The 27,985-nt window shown below is 34.4% G+C and overlaps 1 protein-coding gene across 1 annotated transcript; it reads left to right on the plus strand.

Annotated features, from left to right (window-relative positions):
* Window positions 1-5,928: 5,928 nt before the first annotated feature.
* Window positions 5,929-7,608, plus strand: LOC131864812 (aspartic proteinase nepenthesin-2-like). Its single transcript, XM_059215279.1, has 3 exons — window positions 5,929-7,323; window positions 7,436-7,507; window positions 7,597-7,608. Exons 1-3 carry the CDS (start codon window positions 5,929-5,931, stop codon window positions 7,606-7,608), a joined length of 1,479 nt encoding a protein of 492 aa, XP_059071262.1.
* Window positions 7,609-27,985: the final 20,377 nt, after the last annotated feature.

Raw genomic sequence — 27,985 nt, forward strand, 5'->3', positions numbered from 1 at the left:
TTGGAAAGCCTTTGAGAAAAATTCTCCTCCACGGTCAGTCCTTACACACTTGATCTTGCATGTTTTCTCATTTTCCACAAGTGATTTAAACTTCTTGAATGTATCTAGGGCTTCATCTTTGGCCTTCAAAAAATATACCCAACAATTTTGTGAGTAATCATCAATAAAAGTGATGAAATATGATGACTTACCCAAACTCTTAGCCTGCATAGGACCACATATATCTGAATGAACAAGCTAAAGTGGGTGATGAGCCCTCCATCCATTTCCCTTTGGAAACTTTTCCCTTGCATGCTTTCCTTTAGCACAACCTTCACAAACCTCCTCATGTTCCTCAACCTTGGGCAAACCAGAAACTAATGCATGCAAGGTTAGAAACTTCAATCTATGAAAATTTAAATGCTCATACTTGAGATGCCACAACCAACTTGAATCCTCTTAATCCATATTTTCCAAATTGATGTTATGTTCACCAAACCTCAAGGGGAACATCCTCTTTCTTGTCATAGGAACAATAGTGATCACCCTATTACCCTTATTTTTATCATAGATAGTACGTCTTATTCTCAAAAACTACTTTATAATTTTTCTCACATAGCTGCCCAACACTTAACAAATTGTGCTTCCATTAATGAGTATAATAAATATCATGAATACTCTTTATATGTTCTTTTATTTGGACCTCCAATGATTTATCATCACCAAGATGGATCTTGGATTTGAAACTTCCATCTTTTGTTGAGAACAACTTCTCATTCCTTGTCATATGGTTAAAACATCCAGAATCTAGGTACCAAACATCTTTACTAGTATTTTCACCCTTGACATAAGATAAAAATAAGTGATTAGGAGGATTCTCACTACTTTCTTGAGCATAGCTAGTACTTTTACCTTCTTTCAATCTACATTCTCTTTTAAAGTGGCCATACCTATTGCAAAGGTAACATTGAACATTTCTCTTATCAAATTTGTCTCTACCTCTTCCTCTGAAACCACCTCTTCTTCTTGAGCCGCCTCTATCTCTACCTCTTGAAGAATTTTGGTTTTGCCCTTTATCTTGGCCTTGATTTATTTTGGCACTACTACTGCTTGCATCTCTATTTTTTGTGATTAGCAATTTAGAGGAAAATGCTTTCTCTACGCCTTCAAAAAAATCTGTCAATCTTTCTTCATGAGACATCAGGGATCCAACCAGTTGATCAAATTGTAGTTTTGTCGAATCTTTGCTTTCTTCTATGATTATTGCTACATGATTCCATCTGGGTGTCAAAGATCTCAACACATTTTTTTATCAAAACTTCATTGCTTACAATTTCCCCAAGTGTAGTGGCTAGCCATTTTATTGACCACATCTTTGACTTTGACACAATAATCACTTATACTTTCAGCTTCTTGCATCTTCAAATTCTCAAATTCTCGCTTCAATGTCTGAAGCCTAACTACTTTAACTTGATCACTACCCTCATAAACTTTTTGTAGAGTCTTCTAGGCATCTTTGGCAGTTGTTGCTCCTGATATTCTTGGAAATAAACTCTTATCAAGAGCTATATGAATGTGAAACAAAGCTTGAGCATTCTTTTTCCTTGCTTCTTTTCTTGTTGTTCTTTCATTGGCTGTAAGGGCATTCCAATCAGTTGGCTCTTCATAACCCGATTCAATAATCTCCCACAAATCTCTTATAATAAAAAAGGTCAGCATCTTAATGCACCAATAATCATAATCATTCCCATCAAATTCTAGAATAGGCATATGGTTAGAATTCGACATGATTAACTTTGTCAAAATTCCAACAATAAAAATTTAACCCAAAACAATTTTACCTGCTCTGATACCACGTGTAGAATTTTGAACTTGACCTATCCTCTTTGAACTAGTTGATTAACAAAAATAATAATAGAGAGAGCAAACAACAACAAAAGAATAAATTGCAAAAAGAAATCACAATTCAGAATAAAAAAACAAAGTGCCCTGTTTTTGGAATTGTACACACCAATTTCTTTTATTGTGGCATAATTAGAAATTACATAGAGGCTATGTATATAAAGAATTTGCAGTCTAGAAGAATTAATAATAACTATAGTTCTAAATATATTCCAGCATTGCATGGAAAGCTACTCAGTCTATCAAAATGAAAACAAACTACTCCCTAAATTAAGAATATAATAAGTGCATGCACAACATGCTTTATTTACTAAAAACAAATATTAACTAACCTAAAAAAAACTATTCGAATCTTCCTATATTTAGCTTAGTGAATCTCATGCAAAAACTAAAAAAACTGTATGACAGTGCATGATAGTTTTTTACGTTGAATTCTTAGAATAGTGGCGATGCATGTAGTTGCATGCGTGAATAGCATCCGTTCTCCACAGAATGACAGTTCTCCCTACGTGTCCCAGCTTCCGATGTATATATGAGAATATTGACAGTCCAGCGCACAAGTTGAATTGCCAAGGGCAGAGCAGAGGGAAGAAGAGCAGGGAACCCATCTTTTAGTGGAGGAATCTTCTGGGTAGAACATAGGAGGAGTACATCTCCTAGAGCCATTGAAGGTATCGCACTGAAACCAAATCAAATCGCTTCCCGTGTCCACTTGTCCTCGGAAATTTCTTGGTGGGGTTCTGATGCCAATGTTCACTACATGTGTTGTGGGCAAGCGGATCAAAGGAGCAACAGCGCCACCCAGTTGGGCTTCGGTCATTCCTGATTGCACAGCTTTAATCGAGGCTTCTATTCTTTTGAGGCAGAATTACTTTCCAAATGGGAGCCTCCACGCGCTTCTTCTGAATAGAGCAAACTGAAAAACAACATATTGTTAGATCCGCCACAAGTAATGTTATCGCATTATTGTGTGCCATTGGGCACCTATCAATCCGGCTTTCAAATTTCCCTTAATTACTACTACAGGCAGGTTTACTGGGGGTCGTCATCTATAAGGATTAGTCTAAATGTTAATCGGATTGTTTAATAAATTGTGCGCCTGCAGGTAACTTCAGCATTCTGTGTTTCATCTGTCCAACCGTAGGATATAACGACGAGATTGATGAGATTATAGAATAAAAAGGGCATCTTGTTTTACAAGAAACAACGTGTGGAGTTTTCTAGTTGTTGTATCGAACGCGACAATGGGAAAGGCGCGGAATCAAGAGAAGAGTTGGTTTTTTGTAATTTCAATTTTGGCCGAAGTGAACATGTTGATCAAACATTTCACGTAAAATTCGACCTTGTAAAACATTTCTGAATTCCCATTTTAAATTTTACTATAGATTAAAAAGTTTTTTTCTAATTTAGTTTGGATTTTAGAAATATGGCATGTTTCAATTACTTTTTTAAATATAATTCATATTATATTATAAATGATAACATAAATATTGTTAGTAAAAAAGATGTTCTATGTTTATATTTTTTTAAGGAGAGATGATGTAAGATTATATCTATGTAAGATAGACAATTGCTTTATTAATCACTTTTATTTATTTGTCCTATCTATTATCGAAAAGTTATAGACTAATCTAATTATGAAAATAATGTTCTTCATTAATTTTACAAGAAATGCCTAACAAATCATGGTTCATGGTTACATATGATACGATGGAAAGCCAAAATTAATGTAAATATAAATGAACAAAAAATGTCCCATATCTAACATAGTGATCTTTCTACTATAGACAACCATCATAGCAATCCTCAAGAATTTATCTATATTATACTAATATGTTTATGTAAAAATAGGTTGATTTCTTAAAATTATTTATTTTAGTCTCACAATTTGCACATGAAGTAATCAAAATTTAGTTTATTAAAACGGACTTTTTCTCCTCAATATGAAATACTTTTATTTTTGTGATTATATATCAAGATCAATTAATAGAGCATTTCCAAAGGTCAATAATGTGATGGCATATGTTATCTTCATAGTTGCATATTTAGAATCTCAATAAACATTATTTTTACAATACTTTGATGATCCCTCTATAATCATTACCCTATGTAAGGTATGAGATAGCCCTTCAAACCATGTCTTCCCTACCATTTCAATTTAAACTAGGTTGTGTATATATGAACTATTTGTTGTGACCTTCTAAAAATTTAAACCAATCTTAAACATCATAATAAATGGGTTTCTCTTTTGAATGGTTGAACTCCAAAACTATCTTTCCTTATTTTAAGTTCTTCCTTGTCAACTAAATAGAATCACTCGATGATTGATTGATCATATGAACTCTTGACCTCATTTGTATACATGTATACTACTAATCTCACTCTATCTTGATGTTTTTATCATGTGTTGTGGAAACTTATATGACCAATATCTAGGATGTCCATATATAAAATAATTTTATTAAAAATTCTAACATCTACCTCAAAAAAATATATACCTCTTCAAGAGTAACATCTTCCTATTGTTCTATGTATTTTGTTCTAAGTATGTTAAAAACTAGCCTCTTTATAATGGTTGTATTTTCCCTTTGTTAATTGCATATATTGTATCCTTATCAAACCAGCCTCTACCTTTATCTAAACATTTGTGCCTTTTTGATATTGGTTCCTTATTTATACAAACCTATTGATAGGGTTCTTAAAAAAATTATAGTTTTACAATGTTCAAATCATACATTGTATTCATCTTTAGGACATTGACATATCATGAAGCCTTCACATGATCTAGCTATTATTATCCGATCTTATGGAAATTTTATTTTATTTCTTTACACGCATTTCCATTTTTTATAATTTCTAAAATTTATTCAATAACTCAAGTTGATAACCATGTTGGAATAACATGGTTTTCATTCTAGTAACTATCCTATTTTAAGTAGTCATTTTTCTTCCCACTTGTTTATTTCAACAACACATTTTTCCACTAAAGTAAAACATGCATTTTTTTCTTGGTTGATGTTACCTTTGTTTTGTTGGGGTCCTCTATTGGATCATACTCAAAATATCCTTACATTTCAATTAGCTAATGAATTAGATGTTCTAAACCTAGACACACTAAGAAACTTCAAATTTTTATTTTTCGTTATTTCTTCTAATCTTGAAAATAACATTTATTAATTTATAGTCTCTAACATCCATTCCATTTAGATCATTTTCCAATCCCATTATTTTGCCTCCTTCATTTTGTTCACTCACACTCTATACTCTCACACTCTTACTCTCCAATGTTCATGGCTATTTGCATCCTCTTAAAATAATTCAATTATAATTTTCATTTTGATTATGAATTCACTCTGTTGATCTGAAATTGTTTTTATTAGAGGAATACTCTCTTCATTACTCACATTCCTCACTACAACATCATTTGTCAAAATCCTATGCAAGGATTCTCTCTCTCTCTTACACATTGTTTTGGATTATTGCTAACCCTAAATTGAGAATAGTGCATTCCTTCCTGTATTTGTAGCACGGTATGATAAGAAAGTAATGGATTTGATATAGTAAACTCACAAATCAATTTGTAGCAGTACACAGGATGGAATTGGGATAAATTATCTCGCACAAATGTGCCATCAAACGCAATTACTGGCCGTCTAGAGATAAAAACAAAGTAATGCTTAATAAATAAATTACCAACTTGCATCGTCGACAAGTAAATGTACAGACTGTAAACGACTTCCTTGAATCCCCTTTCCATTCATCGTCTTGTGGGAGATTCTCATCAAAACAAAAATATATCAATGTCAAAGTACAAGAATGGTCCAAGAACCAGCCGGCTGCCATGAAAGCTGTCAAAAACCCCAAAAAATTAAAATATCTAAACACAAGAATGGCCCAAGAATCCAACAGGGAGCCAATATAGAAAACCAAATATAAGAAAGTTGTCAGAAACCGACTCATAGATAATGTAGGATACTGTTATATAAGGCGATCCCCAGTCCCCACTAAGCAGGCCTGTAACTGGAGGCTAGAAAAATTAAGTCCACAATGGCATACAAAAATGTGGTCACAATGCTTGCGGTAAATCTGTTCATGTGCTGCTTTTGTACGTTGTTTCTTGCAGAAGCTATGCGCGCAAACCACCACTTCAGAAGTGATTCAGCCTTTACAAGGCTCAAAAGAATGGAAGCCTCAATTAAAGCTCAAAGTACGGGAAGACTAGAAACCCTAGTGGGTATGGGTGTTCCTGTGGTGGGCGAGGACAGAGCATACTTCATGACAATTGGCATGGGAACGCCACCAATAAACATACGCTCACAAGTTGATACGAGCAGCGATCTAATTTGGTTTGACTGTAAAGCCCTCCCCGCAGGTTCCTCTACCTTCAAATCTGTTCCCTGCCCATCTTCCTTCTGCTCTGATCTTCCCAATTCCACCTGTTCAACAAACTGTCAATTTTCTCATAATTACACAGGCGGCCGGAACATATCGGGCGAGTTATTCTCCGAGACCTTCACCATGACAAATGGAAGCGGGGCCGTGCATTCCTTTGGTGGAGTAGCGTTTGGGTGCAGCCATGACACCCAGGGACAGAGCGAGGTGGGCGCCAACGGCGTGGTGTGGAACAACGGCCTCGTGGGGAGAAACGGCGTTGTGGGGCTCGGGCGAGGGAAATTATCGCTTATCTCACAGATTGGCGAGTCTAAATTTTCCTACTGTCTTGCTGATGATTATGCGGAAGACTACGATGACATAACCTACACGCCTCTCCTTTTTGGCAGCGCAGAAGAATTGAGCGGCACAGGAGTGCAGTCGACAATGATGATAAAAAACTCAGCCAGGCCGGAGCTCAACAACTACTATTACCTCTCTATGGAAGGGATAAGTGTGGGGAATATATCTGTGAATATTCCGCAAGGAACGTTCGATATACAAGCGAATGGAAGCGGGGGATTCATCATCGACTCTGCAACACCGTACACTGTTTTACCGCATGGCGCCTTCACTGCAGTAGCATCTGTTTTGGACTCTCTTTTCGATTCTGCTTCTGGGTTCCGGAGAATTAACAATTCTCGAGATGGGTTTAGTCTATGCTATCAATCACCTTATGCCTTGGCACCTTATCTGAATATGACTTTTCACATGGGTAGGGGCGCAGACTTTGTTATTGAAGGAAGACAGAATTTCATTACATATACAGACGTTGATCCTTCTGTAGTGTGTCTGGCAGTGCTGGACATGGGGGATGCTTCTGTTGAAGGTGTGCCAGCCGTCCTTGGAAATTTTCAACAACAAAATTATCATATTCTTTACGACAATGGCAATGAGACTCTTTCGTTTGTCACCACCAATTGCAGGCGTCTTGTGAATGGCCCTTCACTCTACCCGGAATACTCACAGTCTAAAGCTCTCACCTTGGGCTGCCATGGTTTGTCGCTGGCGGTACTTTCTATTGTAATTTCTTTATTAATAGATTAATCAAACGCAATAAAATTTCCAACTTCTTGCTTCATATCAATCGTATGTTAACTGTGTTGGCGTACGTGGACTCCAGCTGGACTCCACTAATCTTCTCTGTCTCCGTATCCCTACTACTCCAACTACCGCATTCACTCCATCTTTTCGAGTCTTCTTCAACTCTTTTTGATGCATCTAGATGGTTAGGTTTTTTATGCATGCATTCTAGAATCTTCTGTTGTTTCTTGCTGTGAACAGGCTCTGTTTTAAAGAGAGCAGAATGTAATACTTTGTTTTATGAATGAATGAATGTATAATGCAGAAAGGAGTCATGGGGGCTCTATTTTGTGAAGACATTTATATAAACTATTATATAATATGTTTTTGGTAATAATATAAACTGTTTATCTGTTATTATATCACTGTGTTTCTGTTGTCTTGTGTTCTTTCTCCCCTACAAAGTGGTATCAGAACAGGGAAATCAAGGCAAAAGTTGCAGATAAAGGCAAATAGAGAAGGCAGCCAGTCTGCAAGCAATCATCTCTATGAGGTGAAGTTGTTGAAGGTAATATTGATGTGTGGAGAAGACACAGAGGTAACAAAGAACTTGTTGAAGTTGACAGTTAACATAGCTACCAGATTAAAGCTACTAGATACATATTGTTGCTGATAAAGAAAGAGAGAAGCTACCATTATTCAGAAGTGCAAACTAGTGAGGAAAGTCAAAGTTTTTAATTAAGGTAGAAGGGGCTCCTGCAGAAACAAACAGAGAACCCTGCAAAGGCAAAGTTTTATTCTGAAAAAAATTATGACAAGAACAAGTGGAAGTATTTCACAACCACAGATTCCAATTTTTAATGGCAAAAATTATGACTATTGGAGTATTAAAATGAAAACTTTATTTTGCTCCAAGGGTATTTGGAACTTTGTTGAAAATGGGTTCCCTAAACCACCAAATCAACAGGCATATCAAGCACTTTCACAAGTTGAGAAAGATTTGCTAGAGGAAAACAAGAAGAAAGATGCAAAGGCACTATTTTTCATTCAACAAGCAATGGAGGAATCAATCTTTCCAAAGGTTGGTTCTACCACAAGATCAAAGCAAGCATGGGACAGTTTGCAAACAGCATACCAAGGCACAGGCAAGGTAATAATGGCAAAATTACAAATACTTAGAAGGGATTTTGAAAATCTGCAAATGATGGACTCAGATTCAATAGATTCATTTTTCACTCATGCAATGTCAACAGTAAATCAGCTAAGGTCCTATGGAGACACTATTGAAGATCAAAAAATTGTAGAGAAAATACTTAGAAGTCTGCCTACCAAGTTTGATGCAATTGTAATAGCCATTCAAGAGGCCAAAGATCTTGCTCAACTATTAGTAGATGAATTAATGGGGTCACTCTTAGTGCATGAGCAAAGAATAAATCGATTAGGGACATCATCATTGGAAAATGCATTCAAGAGTCAACTTTCTTTTGGCAAAATAAGGGGGAGATCAAATCACAACAGAGGTAGAGGGTGTTTTACACCAAGGGGAGGAAGAGAAAATACACAATTTGAAAGTAGAAGACCAGCTTCGAGCCCACATGCCCATTCTACACCAACAAGAGGAAGGGGGAGCAACCATTCTCATAGCCATCATCAAGGAGAAAGGTATGATAAATCAAACATCCAATGTTATTATTGCAATAAATTTGGGCATTTTGCATCAAGAAGTAGAAAAAAACAATATGATAGGAACAAGCAAAAGGCACATTTTACAAATGAAAATTAGACAAACACTAATGAGCAAGACACCATATTGATAACATGCAATGTAGCACAAGAGAGTTCCAAAGAAGTATGGTTCCTAGATAGAGGTTTTAGTAATCATATGAGTTGTAATAAGGAGATGTTTGCAATAATGGATGACTCAGTAAAATCAGAAGTAAAATTAGGAAATGATCAACGAGTTTTAGTCATGGGCAAAGGGTCAATTAATATAAGATCTGAGCAAGGTGAAGAAAAGCATATTTCTGATGTATACTATGTTCTTGGATTGCAACACCACCTCATAAGCATTGGACAACTAGTGCAAAAAGGATATAGAATATACTTTGAAAATGGTGAATGTGTGATTCTAGACAAGAAACCAAGCAATGGGCTGATTGCAAAAGTAGAAATGACAAAAAACAGGATGTTTCCATTAAGAATTCAAAGTGAACTATTTGTAGAGACACAAGGATTGCAAAAGGTTGCTGAATTAGCTTTCAAACCCTCATATAAAAATGAAACTTGGTTATGGCACTTAAGGCTTGGGCATTTAAACTTCAAAGGGTTACAGCCGTTATACAAGAAGAAAATGGTATATGGGCTACCACCAATAGAGCTACTTAAGACCACATGTGAGAGTTGCATATTGGCAAAGCAACATAGAAAATAATTTCTAGCTGGCGAGTCTTATAGGGCAAAACATCCACTTGAGATATTACATTTAGATCTTTGTGGACCTATGCAAACACCTTCCATAAGTGGAAAGCTTTATTTCTTGACATTTATTGATGATTTTAGCAGAAAAGTATGGGTTTATTTCTTGAAATATAAATCAGATGTATTTGCTATTTTTAAGGAGTTCAAGACAAAAGTTGAGAAATAAACTGGATACTATATTAAAACATTGAGAACTAATCAAGGTGGAGAGTACATATCAATTGATTTTTCAGAATTTTTGCAAAGAAAATGGCATAAATAAACAATTTACAGCAAGGTATACTCCTCAACAAAATGGAGTAGCTAAGAGAAAGAATAGAACAATTATGGAAATAGCACGAAGTATGATAAAAGAAAAACATCTACCAAATGAGTGTCGGGTGAAAGCGGTTGCATGCTCGGTATACATATTAAATAGGTGTCCAACAAAAGCAGTGATAAATAAAACACTAGAAGAAGCCTGGAGCAAAAGGAAGCATAACATATCACATTTAAGAGTTTTTGGTTGTGTGGCATACTCCTTGATACCTCAAGAGTTGAGAAATAAACTAGATGATAGAGGAGAGAAGTGCATATTTGTGGGATATAGTGAAAAATCCAAGGCGTATAAGTTGTACAATCCTATCACAAAGAAGCTGATTATAAGTTGTGATGTTGAGTTTGTTGAAGATGAAGCATGGGATGGTAGCATAGACAAAACAACTATAGTTGCAGCTAGTGTTCCACAAGAGAATGAAGAGAATGAAACTCAAGTTGAGAATCCTACTATACAAGCAAATGTACCTACAACACCTTCTAGAGCACCTAGCACTCCAAATGCTACAACACCAGCAAGTAATAACAACAGTGAATCTTCTAATCCAACCCTTGCATCACTAAGATCAATATCCATAAACACTTCAAAGAAGACACGTAGTCTAAGGGAGATTTATGATGAAATCCAAGAGGTTGAAAATGATGATATATGCACTAATTTTGCATTCCTGATACAAGCTGATCCAATTTGCTTTGAAAATGCTATTAAAGATGACAAATGGATTGCAGCCATGGATGAAGAAATCCAATTCACTAAAAATAATCAAACTTGGGATCTAGTTGAGCTTCCTAAAGACAATGATGTGATTGGAGCTAAGTGGGTTTACAAAACAAAGTATAATGCTGATGGAAAAGTAGAGAAACATAGGGCACAACTAGTGGCTAAAGGCTTTGCACAACAACCAGGTATAGACTACAATGAAACATTTGCACCCATGGCAAGATTGGATACAATAAGAATGATTTTATCTGTAGCAGCTCAAAACAAATGGAAAGTTTTCCAAATGGACGTTAAATCAGCATTCTTGAATGGTATTTTAGAAGAAGAAGTGTATGTAAATCAGCCACCTGGTTATGAAATTCTAGGATGAGAACATAAGGTATACAAACTGAAAAGGGCCCTATATGGTTTGAAGCAAGCTCCTAGAGCTTGGTACAACAGGATAGATTCTTATTTTGTGAACAATGGTTTTGGCAAGTGTGGCAATGAACCAACTTTGTCTGTCAAAGTGAATGATAAAAAGGAAATTTTGATAGTTTGTTTGTATGTAGATGATTTGATATTCATAGGTAATATGTCCATTGACTCATTCAAGACAACCATGAAAAAGGAATTTGATATGACTGATTTGGGGCTCATGAGATACTTTCTTGGCATGGAGGTAAGTCAAAATGATCAAGGCATCTTCATATGTCAAAGCAAGTATGCTATTGATTTGATGAAGAGATTTAAGATGACAAATGTGAATCCAACACCTACACCCATTGCTTTGGGTTTAAAACTTAGTAAGGATGACAAAATTCCTAGTGTAGATGCAACTTTATTCAAAAGATTAGTTGGTAGCCTCATGTATCTAACTGCCACAAGATCGGATATTATGTATGGGGTTAGTCTTATTTCTAGATTCATGGATAAACCAAAAGAATCACATTGGAAAACTAGGAAAAGAATTTTAAGGTATATTGCTAGAACAAAGAGTTTTGGGATTTTATATACATCTTCAGATGACTACAAACTGATTGGATATATAGATAGTGATTGGGGATGTAGCATAGATGATAGAAAAAGAACTTCTAGGTATATCTTTCATCTTGGTTCTAGTGCTATCTCTTGGGCATCAAAGAAACAACCAATTGTTACCCTCTCATCAGCTAAAGCAGAATATGTTGCAGCCACATCAGTAGCTTGCCAAGCAGTATGGATGAGGAGAGTACTTTCAGATTTGCGGCATCAACAAGAAGAACCTATGAAAATCTATTGTGATAACAATTCAGCAATTGCTTTATCTAAAAATCATGTCTTTCATAAACAGAGCAAGTATATTGATACAAGATATCATTTTATTTGAGAATTGGTGAACAATGGTGACATATATCTTCAGTTTTGCAGGTCCAATGAACAACTAGCAGACATTTTCACAAAGTCACTTGTAAATAATGTTTTTGAACACCTCCGAGAAGGAATTGGTATTGTAGACATATATGGCAGTGAAGATTAAGGGGGAGTGTTGGTGTACATGGACTCCAGCTGGACTCCACTAATCTTCTCTGCCTCTGTATCCTAACTACTCCAACTACCACATTCACTCCACCTTCTCGAGTCTTCTTCAACTCTTTTTGATGCATCTAGATGGTTAGGTTTTTTATGCACGCATTCTAGAATCTTCTATTGTTTTTTGCTGTGAACAGGCTCTATTTTAAAGAGACCAAAATGTAATACTTCATTTTATGAATGAATGAATGTATAATGCAAAAAGGAGTCATTGGCAGCTCTATTTTGTGAAGACATTTATATAAACTGTTATATAATATGTTTTTGGTATAATATAAACTGCTTATCTGTTATTATATCATTGTGTTTCTATTGTCTTGTGTTCTTTCTCCCCTACAAACTGAAAGTTGCAATCGCTCCATACTGTTGAATGGTTAAGTTGGATATATAAAGAACATTTATAGATGAAGATATTAGTGAATAAATTATTTGATATAGTACATATAAATGATGAGACGACTAATTATTCATATTTATAATTGTTTTTTATTGTTGTGTAATTTAAAATAGGTTGAAAACATTTTTAACAATTTTTATTATGAACATTTCAATCAAAGATATAAGTTAATATAAGTTAATAAATTGTTCGATATAGTATTAATATTTTATATTTATAATTTTTCTTATTATTATTATGTAGTTTGAAATAGATTGAAAATATCTATTTGTTTATATTTGATAATAACTAAATTTTGGTTAATTTTGATCAGCAATTTTAATTGTAATAATTGTGATGTTGAATCATATTGAACTTCTCATGAAATTCTATTTGATTGTTGAGCAGTTCAAACTTATCCAAATTGAAAGGAATAATTCACCCTCTATATAATAGAAGCATTAATAAATAAAATCTTAAGATTTGTTCTTTTAAAAATTTACTAATCATGAACAATAGTGATGAGGGGTTATAATTTTTAGTAGCATTGTTCACATGACATGGTGCTTTCCTCAAAATCATTCCTACAATCTCATGTATTTAGAATTTTGACATTGACAATAGAAAAAAATGGTGCATTGTCTCTAACAACTTTTTGTTTGTTTTCAAAAAAAGAATGACCAATATAGCAAAAGATAATCATTAACTTACAACAATAGATGCAAATGCCAGTTTAGTTATGCTAGTTACATATCAATACTTTTACCTCTATACATATGAAATGCACCATTTTTTATAAAAAATTATATAGAATAATAAGTTTAACTTGTAATAAAAATGCTAATTGCAACTTCAAAGCCGAAACTTTTTTAAGAAAATACAACTTTATATCACACTCTAATCTAATTAGAAATCCATATGATAATAGCAGCAACATTGATTTAATTTAAGTGTAAGATGGGGAAAATGATGACAACATTGATATTCAAGCTAGAAAATAAATTTATAAAATTAAGACTAAGTGAATTCACAAGAAAACTATAATGGATGGTGCAATATGACCATTCGTAAGGCACTTCGAATGATTTATTGATTCTCTCAAAAATAGGTAAAACATTATTAATGTATGATATTGCATTAAAAGTGATTACACCTAATATGATGGATGCAACCTTTTGAAATGTTAGAACAACACCTTATATGACTATTATAACATTCTAATAATTGGTATAATAGCACATATGTCTAATGTAGTATTCCAAAATACTAAAATAACACTTTGTGTAACTAGTATAGCTTTATAATGATTGGAACAACACCGTGTATGACTAATTGAATATTAAGGATGATTAGTGGTGGTTGGGAATGATGTAAACTAGTGACTATATAATTTAATCTTAGGGTTTGGATTTACCAATTTTACTCCTCCAAATATAGTTCTTAGCTACAATTGATTAGAAATATAGTAAACAATTCATGTCCATAAGTTATTAATGCACATCAACTCTCCAAAGTCTTTTAAACCAATGCAACAACCATTATATACAATGAGAAACATTTTAGTGACTCTATAATATATTTTCAAATACTTTATTAATCGATGAAATATTTAATAAATTATTATAGTGATGATAGTGATTGACAAAAATGAGAACAATTTTAATCATGAGGTTTTGAAGGTCTATCTCCCAAAAATCTATTCCAAAATGGTCAAATATAGGTGTTGGGCACACTACTCTAGGTGTTTCCATCTATTAAAAGGTCATCACAACCTTTGACCGTCTACTCTATGCTTTTACCACTTTTGGTATTAGATCTAAACCCAAACATAAAAAAAAATGGGAAGAAGGTTTATGTTATATAGTGGCTTCCATAATTCAAAGCCCATGTTAGTGCTCCCACCTCGATAATATGTATCATCATGAAAAAGAGTGTAGACCCTAAGGAGGATAGAGGAAAAGTAGTAATGAAAAATTAGAATGAAATGATTAAACCTTAAGAATGAAACCCCCTGATGGTGTTTAGCTTCCTTGTAGTGATGTAATGTAATGATATTTATGAAAGTACTTCAAATATTTTTTTATTAAGGTAAGGTGGATTTTTTACAACGCTCAAACCCTTGAACAGAAAAGGAGGTTACAAATAGGTTAACTAATAACAACAAAACAAAAAATGCAGACCAAAATATTAGTAGAACCAACGTGTAGGAAAAAAATCTTGCAGTGGGAGTAGACTACTAGCCACATCTAGAGAAATAATTGAAAATCTAATTTGGAGCCCAAATTCACCCCAAAGGACCCAAATTGTCTAAGAAGGGCTATTATCATGAGCCAAAAATTTAGGAGTAGAGGAGGAGACACCATTAGAATAAACTACATAGAATTCACCCAATCGAGAATTACGTCTAAAGGGAGAGACTAAGTATCTAGGATAACTAAGGGAAGAGGAGAGCTATCGAAGCCACATTTAAATGATGTAGCAAAAGAGTAAATAACATATCGGAAATCCATGTGATTTGAAGTAGTAGAGGAAAGAGGCACTGAATAATAGAACTATTTGAATCAAAATTTGGTTCATTAGGGAAAAGCTTGAGATAGATTAGACCAAGAAAGGGAAGGACTTAGACAAGAGCCATGAGGACAAATCAAGACTAAATGTCTAGTAGCAAAATAGCATCTATAATAACAATGAGCACCCTCGTAATGTATTATCTGAGTTTGACGATGTTCAGTTGCGTAATATACAATCTCACCTAGTAAAGCCTTCAACATATCCATATCAACATGGATTTTATACTAGGTGAAAGAAAGAATCTATGAAATTGTTGAATCTGGAAAGAGAGAAAAGAATGATATGGTTGATCTGTGGGTTATAGTATATATTTTATGCTTATAATTAATCATGTATTCAGTCCTCCTTCATGCAAATTTTATATGTTATCTTTGTGCATCTGATATAAAATGATTTTTATAATATGTGAGTAATGAAATGTTTTGTGAGTGCATCTTCTTGATGTTTGTTCACATTTTAATTTTTAAAATCCAGTTGAATGATTTTCTATTCCATAATTCTTCCGTACGAAATGGATCTTTGTATTCATTTTTTATTTCTTCCTGGAGTTTGGCTATCTTGCTTGCTTTATAGTTAAGTCCATACTCTTCAAATCTCAAATCTTATCATATGAGAGAGTTGACATACAAGAAGATTGTTAATTCAATAGCAGTCTTTATAATTGTTTTGGAACATTTGCCTATGTCTATTGAATGATTCACCTTAATTATAAAAGGAAAATTTGTAATAACAAACATCATTGATCATAAATATTTTAAAGACCTCTTTACACAGTAGTTCAGAAAAATTCCATCTTATTGTGCAAACGAGAGGAAGAGAGTATGGTTAGCCAAGTTAGATCAAAATGTTTGTAATTATTGATGAATTTAATCTCTTTTATAGGGTTAATGGGAGAGCTGCAAAATAAAGAAGCAGCAGCGGTAACAAGACATGGCACCCTAAGATAGGGATGGAGCTTTGGACTGTAGGTACGAGGGGTAAGACGACATATACAGTGACCTGCAGCGGGTGAAAGTAAAGGAGCCTCTGGTTAGCGTTGTCATACAGAATATGTATGGAAACCTCCAAGGACGACCAGCACACCTGCAACTGAAGCCTCATCCATATCTAACATTGCCAGACACAGTATTATTTTTTCGTCAAACGGGCCAGATTTTATAGATTTAACGAAATTACGTTTACCTTCGATAACATAATCTGCACCGGCCATATGAAAAGTCATATTTAGATGAGGGACATAACTATAGCAAAGTGATGAATAGCATAGACTTCAACCATCTCAAGAATCATTAGATCTGGGTAATCCCAGGACAGAATCCAAAACAGATGCCACTGCCGCAAAGGCGGTGTGCAGCAACACAGTGTAGGGTGTTCCAGAGTCGATGATGAATCCACCGCTTCCGTTCACTTGTATATCGAACGTCCCTCACGGAATATTCAGAGACACGTTCCCCACGCTTATTCCTTCCACGGAGAGATAATAATAGCTGTTGAGATCTGCCATGACTGTGTTGTTTATCATCATCGTTGACTGCACTTCTATGGCGTTCAACAGGGGGCCTCATTCCTTTCCAAATGGGGGCCTCTGAGCATTTTTTTTGCGCAGAGCAAACTGTAAAAACAACATATGGTTAGATTCACCACCAGTAATGCGATCTTATTATTGTATGTCATTGATCAAGATTTCGAGATTCCCTTAATTTCTACTACAGGTAGGTTTAATGGCGATTGTTATTTATAAGGATTATTCTGTATGTTAATGGGATTGTTTAATTAATTGGCGCCTGCTGATTATTTTACCATTCTTTGTTTCATCTCTCCTACAGAAGGAGATGACGACAAGATTGATGGGATTATAGAATGAAAAAGGGCATCTTATTTTTCACCAAACAACTTCGGAGTTTTCCAATTGTTGCATCGATGGCGACAACGGGAAGGCAAAGAGTTGAAAGAGTCGATAATATTTCTAATTTCAATTTTGGCTATGGTAAATTTGACGTATTTCTTCGTCCTATCTATTATTGCAAATATAGACAGATCATTAGGAATATAGTTTTTTCCATATAGTTTATGGAAAATGTTCATAGTTAAATATCAAATAATCGAAAGTCAAAATTAATACAACTACAAATAAAAGAATGTTTGTTTTATTTAATATAGTAATTTCTTTCTTAAAGATAATTATGATAGTCATCTTCAAAATATATCTATATCTATATCATGGTAATTTTTTAATTTCAAAACATATCTATATTTATATCATGATAATAATGACATTGTTCATCAAAATGATGCTCTCTATATAAAGAAGGTATACAAAAAATTATTAAATATGACATAATAGAAAGTCAAAATTAATACAAAGAAAATACATAAGATATCCAACATAGTGATAAATATTTTAAACAATCTTTGTAGATACTATCTTCAAGAACTAATTATATTAATAATAGATAATACAGTAGCATTTTAAATAAATTAAAGGTCGAATGAGAAAGGAAAATTTTGCATAGATAAAAATAGTCTCTACAGTCTTACTTTGGTTAGATGTATGGTTTGTAACTACAAATGAATGTTGGTTTAAGTTACAACAGTATATCAATTAGCCATTCAGTGATAAAAACAAAGGAGTGCTTAATAAACAAAACTCGTATTTGTATCCTCGACAAGTACAGTCTGTATAAACAAAAAATATATATAATAGTTTGTTTTTCTGGATTCGATTGTGTGTGTTATTTTTCCATCAACATTTCGAATCACACTCCGTGATTCATCATCTTTGGAATTCTTCTCATCCTGATGATGAATCACGGAGTGTGATTCGAAACGTTGATGGAAAAATAACACACACAATCGAACCCAGAAAAACAAACTATTATACAATATGAATTGTGGAAATCTCATAGCTTTAAAAAATATATATTTCAAAACACAAGAATGGTCCAAAAATCAGCAGGCCGCCAAGAAAGCTGTCAAAAACAGAACAAAACATATGGTCCAAGAATCAGCAGGCTGTCGATATAGAGAAGTAAATATAAGAAAGTTGTTAGAAGCCGACTGACAGATTAAGAAGTACTATTATAAAATGTGATCCCCACTCCCTAGTAAGCAACCCTGTATTTGGTAGACATTAGGCCATTTGGAGAGAATGGCATACAAAAATGTGGTCACATTGCCGACGGTGAATCTGTTCATCTGCTGCTTTCGTACGTTGTTTCTTGCAGAAGCAATACGCACAAACCACCAGTTAATAAGTGATTCGGCCTTTACCAGGCTCAAAAGAATGGAAGCCTTAATTAAAGCTCAAAGTACAGGAAGATTGGAAACCCTAATGGGTGTGGGTGTTCCTGTGCTTGGTGAAGACAGAGCATATTTCATGACAATCAGCATGGGAACGCAATAAACATTTTCTCACAAGTTGACATAGACAGCGATCTAATTTGGCCGGATTCTCAGTACCAGAGGATTAACATCTATCGAGATGGTTTTAGTCTATCCTATCAAGCACCTTATAGCTATGTACCTGATGTGACTACGACTTTTCTTGTGGGTGTAGACACAGAGTATGTTATTGAAAGTAAACGTAATTTCATTACATATATAGAAGAAATGTGTCTTGCAATGTTTGATATTGAGGATGCTGCTGTTAAAGGTGTGCCAGTTGTCCTTGGTAATTTCTAATAAAAAATTTAGCATATCCTATACGACAACAGCAACGAGAGGCATCTTTATAATGCACACTCACTCTACCGCGAATACACAGAGTCTAAAGTTCACACCTTGAGCTGCCATGGTTTGCTGCTCGTGATACTTTCAATTTTAATTTCCTTATTAATGTTATAATGGATGGGATTAAACAAAATAAAATTTGTAGCTTGTTTCTTGATCTCAATCTTTTGTTCGGTTTAATCAAAACTAGGAATTGTCCATAAGGTTGAATGGGAATGACAATGTTGACAAATGATGCTTGAGTACCACCACCGTCCCACTTAGTTTAATTGTCATATGCATCACCATGTAAATCATCTTGATTTGACATGCGCAGTTCTACATGTTTTCACAGTCCATTTGCATTTTGTTTATCTTTTAATAGGTTTTGTTTTCCATTATAATCTACTCACTAGTACATTTAGGCCTAATTTCTGACGGCTAATTGTCGGATTTGCGATGATCAAACGTCGGGCTTCCCACAAACTTTACCATCGAAAAGTCGTTGTCATGCTTTCCGATGATGCCATTTGCATCGGTCGTCCGACGTTGTTATGAATTCCCCCAACGGTGGCTATATTAGTGGATTTCCGTCGAATGTTATGATTGCTCCTCGACGACCATTTGACATGGCAGTGACGTCGGATATACAACATCCTTGTCAGACGTTTCATTAGCTATCGTCGGAATTCCGATGGCGAGAGATGATGTGGGTCAAACAGCTTTGCCATCATTGAATAAAAGCATTGAACGAGTTCTATTTTTAAAAATTGCACTAAACATTTTTAATTTATTTGATTCAGTGTTATTTGCAAAAAATGATTATCAATGATGTTTCCTTTCTCCAAGAATTGTCTAGGATCTTTCTGTCAGATAATATGTAACATCGAATGACTAAATTTTTTCTTTACAAATACTTATTTTATTTAATTATTATCTAAGCGTGAATTAAAATTTATATCTATATGGAAGCAGAACCTACAAGCTTTAGAGTCATGTGCAAGCAAATTTCCTAAAAGAAAGCAAGCAAGCATTATCTTGAATGACATGGAAACAAGCTCATCAACTGCCTACAAGAGAGAAATTGGAGAAAAGTAGAGGAAAGTGTTAAAGGGTGATAAATAGATAGAGAGTATGCAATACAAGCAAACAATGTGTGGAGTGTCTGATGTGACATCTCTAATTTATATCCGAAGGGACTAACTGGTTTTGGAGTTCCCGTGAAACCTATTGGGCCATGCTTTGGAGGTAATCAATTTGTTCATGCAAGGAGCACCTTTTTTCTATTATGAGAATGATGCTTTTGCACTGAAGGATATTTGGAAGTCAATATCCAAATTTTTTTATAGTGTGGAACCAGAGTTGGCAATCTCGAAGTATAATTGTCAGCTTTCAGAAGACCAAGAGGTTATGTACACAATCTCCGAATAGAAGGGCGATTTCAAGCATTACCTCTCCCCCCCATGACTATTTAGGAAGAACTTCCTCAAACAAAGGACTATTGGCCTCCATGGGATCAAAGAAAAAAATTGAAGCATAGACTCTAGACGAGATGGTGGTGTCCTTCGTGAAGAATTCTACACCATAATTGAAAATTCACGAGGGAAACTGCAAGATAGTGAAGAGAAATACAATCTTGAAAAGTGGGAATAATGGATCTTAGTTTGGGTGGGGCCAAGTCAGGTGGCTCCTCTAGAGGTTGACGAGATAGAAATCATATTAGGATTTGAAAAAGATCACACTCGTGGAACTTTGTGTGCGAGTGATCAATTGCGGTGTTTGGGTAATGCATTCCAAATAGATACAGTTGCATGCCATTAGGATAAAAGTATTTAATCAAGACATTACCCATTTGGAATGCAGCTGTATCGATTTGAATGCATTACCCAAACACCACAATTGATCACTCGCACACGAAGTTCCACGAGTGTGTTCTTTTTCAAATCCTAATATGATTTCTATCTCATCAACCTCGAGAGGAGCCACCTGACTTGGCCCCACCCAAACCAATATCCATTCTTCCCACTTTTCAAGATTGTATTTCTCTTCACTATCTTGCAGTTTCCCTCATGAATTTTCAATTATAGTGCAGAGTTCTTCACAAAGGAAACCACCGTATCGTCTAGAGTCATGCTTCAATTTTTTTCTTTGATCCCATGGAGGACAATAGTCCTTTGTTTGAGGAAGTGCTTCCTGAATAGTCATGGAGGGGAGAGGTAATGCTTGAAATTACCCTTCTATTGGGAGATTGTGTACATAACCTCTTGGTCTTCTGAAAGCTGAAAATTACTTCGAGTCCGCCAACTCTGGTTCCACACTATAGAAATTTTTGGATATTGACTTCCAAATATCCCTTGGTGCAAAAGCATCATTATCATAATAGAAAAAGGTGCTCCCTGCATGAACACATTGATTTCCTCCAAGCGTGGCCCAATAGGTTTCGGAAGAACTCCAAAACCAGTTAGTCCCGTCGGACATAAATTAGAGACGTCACATCAGACACTCCAAACATTGTTTGTTTGTATTGCATACTCTCTATCTATTTATCACCCTTAAACACTTTCCTCTGCCATTCTAAAATTGCTCTCTTCTTGGCAATTGATGAGCTTGTTTCCATGTCATTCAAGATAATGCCTACTTGCTTTCTTTTAAGAAATTTGCTTGCACATGACTTTTCAGCTTGTATGTTCTGCTTCTGTACAGATATAAATTTTAATTCATGCTTAGATAATAATTAAATAAAATAAGCATTTGTAATGAACAAATTTAGTCATTCGATGTTACATATTATCTAATGGAAAGATCCTAGAGAATTCTTGGAGAAAGGAAACATCATTGATAATCATTTTTTGCAAATAACACTGAATCAAATAAATTAAAAATGTTTCATGTAATTTTTAAAAGTAGAACTCACTCAATGCTTTCATGCACCGACGGCAAACCCGTCTGACCCACACCATTATACATAATAGAACAAATCAATATAATAGGCTATTATAAAGAATATATACAAAAATATGAAAGAACATTAAATTACCATTACAAACCCATAAACCATTAAATAGTGAAAATGGATATAAATTTGTAAATGTCTCCCTATAAACACCACAACCATAACTAAAACAAAAAAAATTCTTACCCACAGAAACTAAGTGGCTAGTGAGTTCCAAGTTTACAACATCTCTCAGATGATCAAACCATTTCTTAATTTTGTTCTTTTGATTAGGCAATGGATTTAGTTGCATGTACAAGTTTTCTATTTGAAGCCTTCTGTTTCCGTATATTTGAGACATAATAAAATTCTTGTGAGTAGGAAATTGATTCAGGAGTTACGTGTGAAGAATTTGGTAAAGTAAATGATGACAATCAAACTCAAATTTTATCTGTCTTGATTAAAGACTTTTATCCTGATGGCATTAAATTAAAGTTCTTTCTCTATTTTCTGGTGATCTTTGAAGTAGAGGTTGCTTTGCATCGACCTAGGATACATTTAACTTGTGTTGTATCTACAAAAATATGTATCCTAGGATGATGCAATGCAACCTATGCTCCACTAATACCAGATAGAAGAGAAAGCACTTTAATTTAAAGTCATCAGGATAAAATGCTTTCAAGACATATATTAGGTATAAAAGGAAGCCTACCCTATCATTTGAATGGGTTTACCTACAATTCAAGTGATCTCTTAATTATTAAATCAATTCAATTCCAAGTGAATAGGAAATCAAGCATTCATCAAGAATTGAAGGAGAAATCAAGTTAATAAAGATATTTAATAGAGGAGATATTTAATAAAGATATCATCTTTTAAATTAAGAAATGGGTAGGAGACTAAGAATACAAACCTTCCATATTGCACACTTCAAGGTATATTAAAATCAATTTAAAGTGTATTCATTTAGGGACCTTTCATAAAATATTCTCAACTTACATATCATAAAAGGATCTTAAAATATTCATTGTTTATAATGATAAGAATTTGGTTGTTCCATACACCTTCCTTTACTATTTTAAATATATCATCAACCAAAATATTGTGCAGCAGTAGTATGGAGTGCATTTCATCTATTTTATGCCTAAATATTTCATCATACCACTTTCTTTTCAAAGGTGATTGATCAATTGTGGTGTTTGGGTAATGCATTCCAAAGAGATCAAGTTGCATACCATTTATTTGTCTTGATTAAAGACTTTTATCCTGATGGTATTAAATTAAAGTTCTTTCTCTATTTTCTAGTGATCTTTGGAGCAGAGGTTGCTTTTCATTAACCTGGGATACATTTAACTTGTGTTGTATCTACAGAAATATGTATCCTAGGACAATGCAATGCAACCTCTGCTCCACCAATACCAGATAGAAGAGAAAGTACTTTAATTTAAAGCCATTAGGAAAAAATGCTTTCAAGACATATATTAGGTATAAAAGGAAACCCACCCTATCATTTGAAGGGGTTTACCTACAATTCAAGTGATCTCTTAGTTATAAAATCAATTCAATTCCAAGTGAACAGGTAATCAAGAATTGAAGGAGAATTCAAGTTGGTGTAGGTGCATTTGGAAGACCAAAGGACTCAATGAAGCCATTAAAGACTTTTGAAGGTCTTAGGAGTGAAGAGCCAATCAATTATGATGTCTTAACGGGGCAGCCTTAAACAACACACACTAAGCATTGACTGCTTAGGTGTGTTGTGGGCCCATTCATTCCCTTGAAGTCCCTTCCCATCCATTTCCATTAAAAAGACAATCACCATTAGCATTTGAATTCAAATAGTGTTCCCATGTTTGACTGCATAGAAAAAAGCAAATGGCATAAGAAACTCTCATCTACCTCGCAGTTGTCATAGAATACCTCCCTGAGGAGATATTCTCACGTCCTTTCCTTCTTTATGCTGTCAATGAAATACATAAGTGTCCTCACAATGCAGACAATACAACAAATATATTTCCATTTTGATCAGTTTTATTTGCCAACGTACTCTCTACCTATGCCAAAATGGGAGCTTTGGAACAAAGTATGGGATTCCATCAAAATAGAACGTAAGGGCAATTAATATCAGATGCTTACGGTTGGAAATGCTCTGTTTGACATGTTTGGAAAATGTGGAAGTATAGACATGAAAGCGTATGAACTGTTTGGTGAGATGCATCAAAGAAACATGATCTAATGGAATGCTATGATTGCAAGATATGCACAAAATGTGTTTGAAATGGATTTAGAAACTTCCAACTAAATGTGATTAGTGAGTATAGATGTTGTAGTGCAACTGCCTAGGTACACATGCATGCAAAATGTGTAAGCTTAGATAAGGCACATGAACTGTTTGCCATAATGACTCAAAGATCACCTAATATCCAATGACGATTGGGAGAAAGAAAACATCAATTTTTTGAGAATCTTAAATATTTCTTTATTCATCACTATAAATCTATTATGAATTTAGTCTCAATATTGCAAAAATTTATTCTATTATGAATGCAATATTTAGGGATGTAATCTTTATATATTTTTTTTAATTAGGATAAGGTCCTAATAGAATCCCCAACTATTTAATCTAGAGAAAGATACCACTAAAGAAATAAATTCAATCCTCACCACTATGGTCTTGAAGGCTTTTAAGACACTTGGATTCCTATTTTGGCTCGCTTTTCCTTGATCCTATGCTAAGATAGTAAACTAGTTTGAGAGAATCTATTGGGTGGGAAATTGTGTATGGTTGCAATTATTTTCATGCATGGAAAGTGATTTAAAGTTTGGACCAATAGAGGATAAGTATTTCTTGAACCTTCGAGGACATGTGTAGAGCACTGCATGGATGTTTCTCCATTATTGAACTCTTCGAATATGTAAGTAAATTATTTTTGGTTGATGACACAGTAAGTGTGGTATTTGTCTTTTCAATATGTTGTGGACAATATTAATCAAATATAGAATTTTTTTAATGCTATAAACACTATGTTTTGGATTGAATTTAGGTAAGCAAAGAGGTAATGGAAGAATAAAAGAGGTACACAAAGGAAGAAGAGTGAAATAGGCGGTTTGGGATGGAGGTTACAAATATATATGATAATTCGTATGGATAATTTGTTGTCTATAAAGAGGCAAATAAGCTATCACAACTTCAACATGAATGAATGCCTCATCTACAGAAGCAAAAGGTACCTCTAATGGTTTCAAAATTTGTCAAAATAGTTATTATATACCAAATAATCAAGTGGAATATCCTGTAGGTAACTAATATTATCTTCAAACTATTTAATTTGATTTTCATCATATCCTTTCCATGTGCATTTCCCTTGGTTTTAGTCCATTTTTTTCTTTATTTTATTCAAAACAAAATTTATAGATGCTTCTACTTGTCTCACCATTCATTAATTGTTTGGGATTTTCATTCCATTCACCAAGGTTGGCATCTATTCTAAGACTTTGTGTCATGGCCAAGCTAAATGATTTGAGTCTAGTTTCTCCCCAATCTAGTCACCTAGTATCATGTGAAATCTGTCTCTTCCTAATTATTATTCTCTCCATCTTGTTAATGACCATTTCATTAATGAATCCTTCCTCATAATTTTGGACAAGTGAGACAATGTTAGCTCAAGAAATCTTTTCAATCCTCTTTCAAGATTCTTTCCCAAGTAATAATCTTGCAATTGGAAAATAAGTTACGCTTCTATTTTTCCAAGCTACTCTTCCTTATAATGTTTAGATTTACTCTAAAGTGCTCATTGTGACTCATGTTTACTACTCTTCCTATTAGTCTCATTCCAATATCTCCTACAAAAATATGGAATGATTACAATTATATTTTATTTGTGTCTCCTAAATATCCACAAAATTTGGAACAATAATACAATTTTTTAATAATATTTAATTGTAAAAGAAAGGATTAAAATGGAACTAAACACTCTAAATAAATTAATCAGGGTTAAAGGGATAAACTAGGATCAATTCATGAAGGCAAGATCTATTATCTCAATATTAATAGATTCATGCAAGAAAAGAAATATTAAATCTAGAGATAAAATTCTTGAAAAATTTAGCTAGCTAAAAGTGAAAGAATGCTATCAAGCTCTCATTTTTGCATAGACTGACAAAGGTTGTAGAGCAGAAATCACTATTGAACTTACCCCTATCTCATATAACCCTATGTTGGCTAAGCCACACAATAATTAGAAGATCCTAATTAAAACCTTGCATTGACCGTCATAATTTCACAGTGAGTTAAGTTAATTAAGTCCATTAGCGAGATTGCAAAAGAGTTTGGTATTGAGTTAGGTGTTGGTGGAAGCTTTAAGGAGGTACACTATCATCATAATTAATGTTAGAGAGTGTTGTGTGAAGAAGAATGGCCACGAAAGGAGTGACTGTCCTAAGTGCTTGAGACTATCACAAAAAGTGAGTATTGCAGTAGTGAATCTTCCTTTGACCTTTGTGTGTTTGGGAGGGTAAAGACCCATGGTGGTATATGTTGAGTGGTTGGGAGGGTAAAGACCCACATATCAACTATCTACTTTGACATCCTAGGATGGTGTCCACCTACTCTAAAACCTTGTGGGCACTCTCTGTCTGATACTAACATATACATAACATGTGCCTCTCATATAACCCTATGTTGGCTAGGCCCCACCATAATTAGAAGATCCTAATTACTAAAAACACTAGATTCTCCCCTAAAAAGTTGTTGAGTCATAGAAGGCCTAGCTTGATAGCCCTATAGTCTCTCATACCTAAAATATCCTTGTACCGATGATGGTCAAATGTGACTACCTTGTGGCCCCTACTATTCTCTAGTAGACCTTTGTCCCTAATATTGATACTATTGGGTTTTTCTTTGTAAATCATATAGTAAGTCTAAATTATCCTTTGAAGGATGGGGAGGCCTATGGACACTTTAGTCCTTTCGTCAAGGTTACAAACTTCTCTCATGCCTCGTGTCCTCCCATGTACCTCCTTTTACATACATGACTTTTCCATAGCAACCCTAAAGTCATTTGGATTGGCCATGTGTAGGAAAACTAAAATTTTGGGCTTTCCACCCCTAATGAAATAATTGACAAGTAACTTGTCTTGAATGTAATCTACAAACTACAAGAACTCCAAAAACTAACTCTCATGTTGAGCCACTATGAAACCTTATTATGTAAATTGTGAAACTCATCTATGTATCTCTGTCAAAAATATATTGAAATAGAACACACTTTGAAGCACTCCAAAATGGTATCTAGAGAGGGTTTCCAATGTGAGTTGGTGCATTTTATCCTCCTAGTACCACAAGGTGGAAGCAAGTCCTCTAAAAAATTGCATTGAAAATTATGCCTTTAGGTTGCTCACATATAGATGCAAACCCAAAGCATAAGTCCAAGCTAATTAGTAAACAAGACTTATCCTCAACCCCATTTGTGGATATTAAAAATGTAGAGGATTGGAGATGAAGAAACTCTCGAATATGATCCTTTGGCACATGATATGTGCTTGGTATAGTCTATACCTCTTGTATTTATGCATGATGAGGCTAGGTAATGTGTATTGATCAATATTCTATCTCCTCTATATGTATTTCCCAAATTCAAGGCAAACTCCTAATAAGCTCCCAAGATGCAAGTATATGCTCCTCTACTACAAGTGGATCCTCATGGCTTGTAAGATGTGAGGTCCATACTTGGGCTACTCATCTTGGTAAAAACTCTCAAAGTGATATGACCCTTCCTTCCATTTCCTACACCCTATTTTCTAACCCACACCTCATAACCTTTACCTCACTTCCTATCATTATTACCTTCCATCTACCTTTCATATCCCCTATCTTAACCTCCTCCATTTTCCTACATCCTATCCTACACCTTAACCTCATACACACTTACTTTTAATTCACCTACCTAACCCCATTCCATCCTTCACATCCTTTTATCTCCCCCCATTCACTTTTCTACCT

The sequence above is a fragment of the Cryptomeria japonica genome, unplaced genomic scaffold (genome assembly GCF_030272615.1).
Source record: "Cryptomeria japonica unplaced genomic scaffold, Sugi_1.0 HiC_scaffold_94, whole genome shotgun sequence".
NCBI classification, from domain to species: domain Eukaryota; kingdom Viridiplantae; phylum Streptophyta; class Pinopsida; order Cupressales; family Cupressaceae; genus Cryptomeria; species Cryptomeria japonica.

Bases quoted from the DNA above. Each gene is read 5' to 3' on its own strand.
- LOC131864812 (XM_059215279.1), top strand. From the start codon at position 5,929: ATGGCATACAAAAATGTGGTCACAATGCTTGCGGTAAATCTGTTCATG. The intron at 7,324-7,435 runs GTACTTTCTATT...CGTGGACTCCAG, and splicing joins GCCATGGTTTGTCGCTGGCG to CTGGACTCCACTAATCTTCT.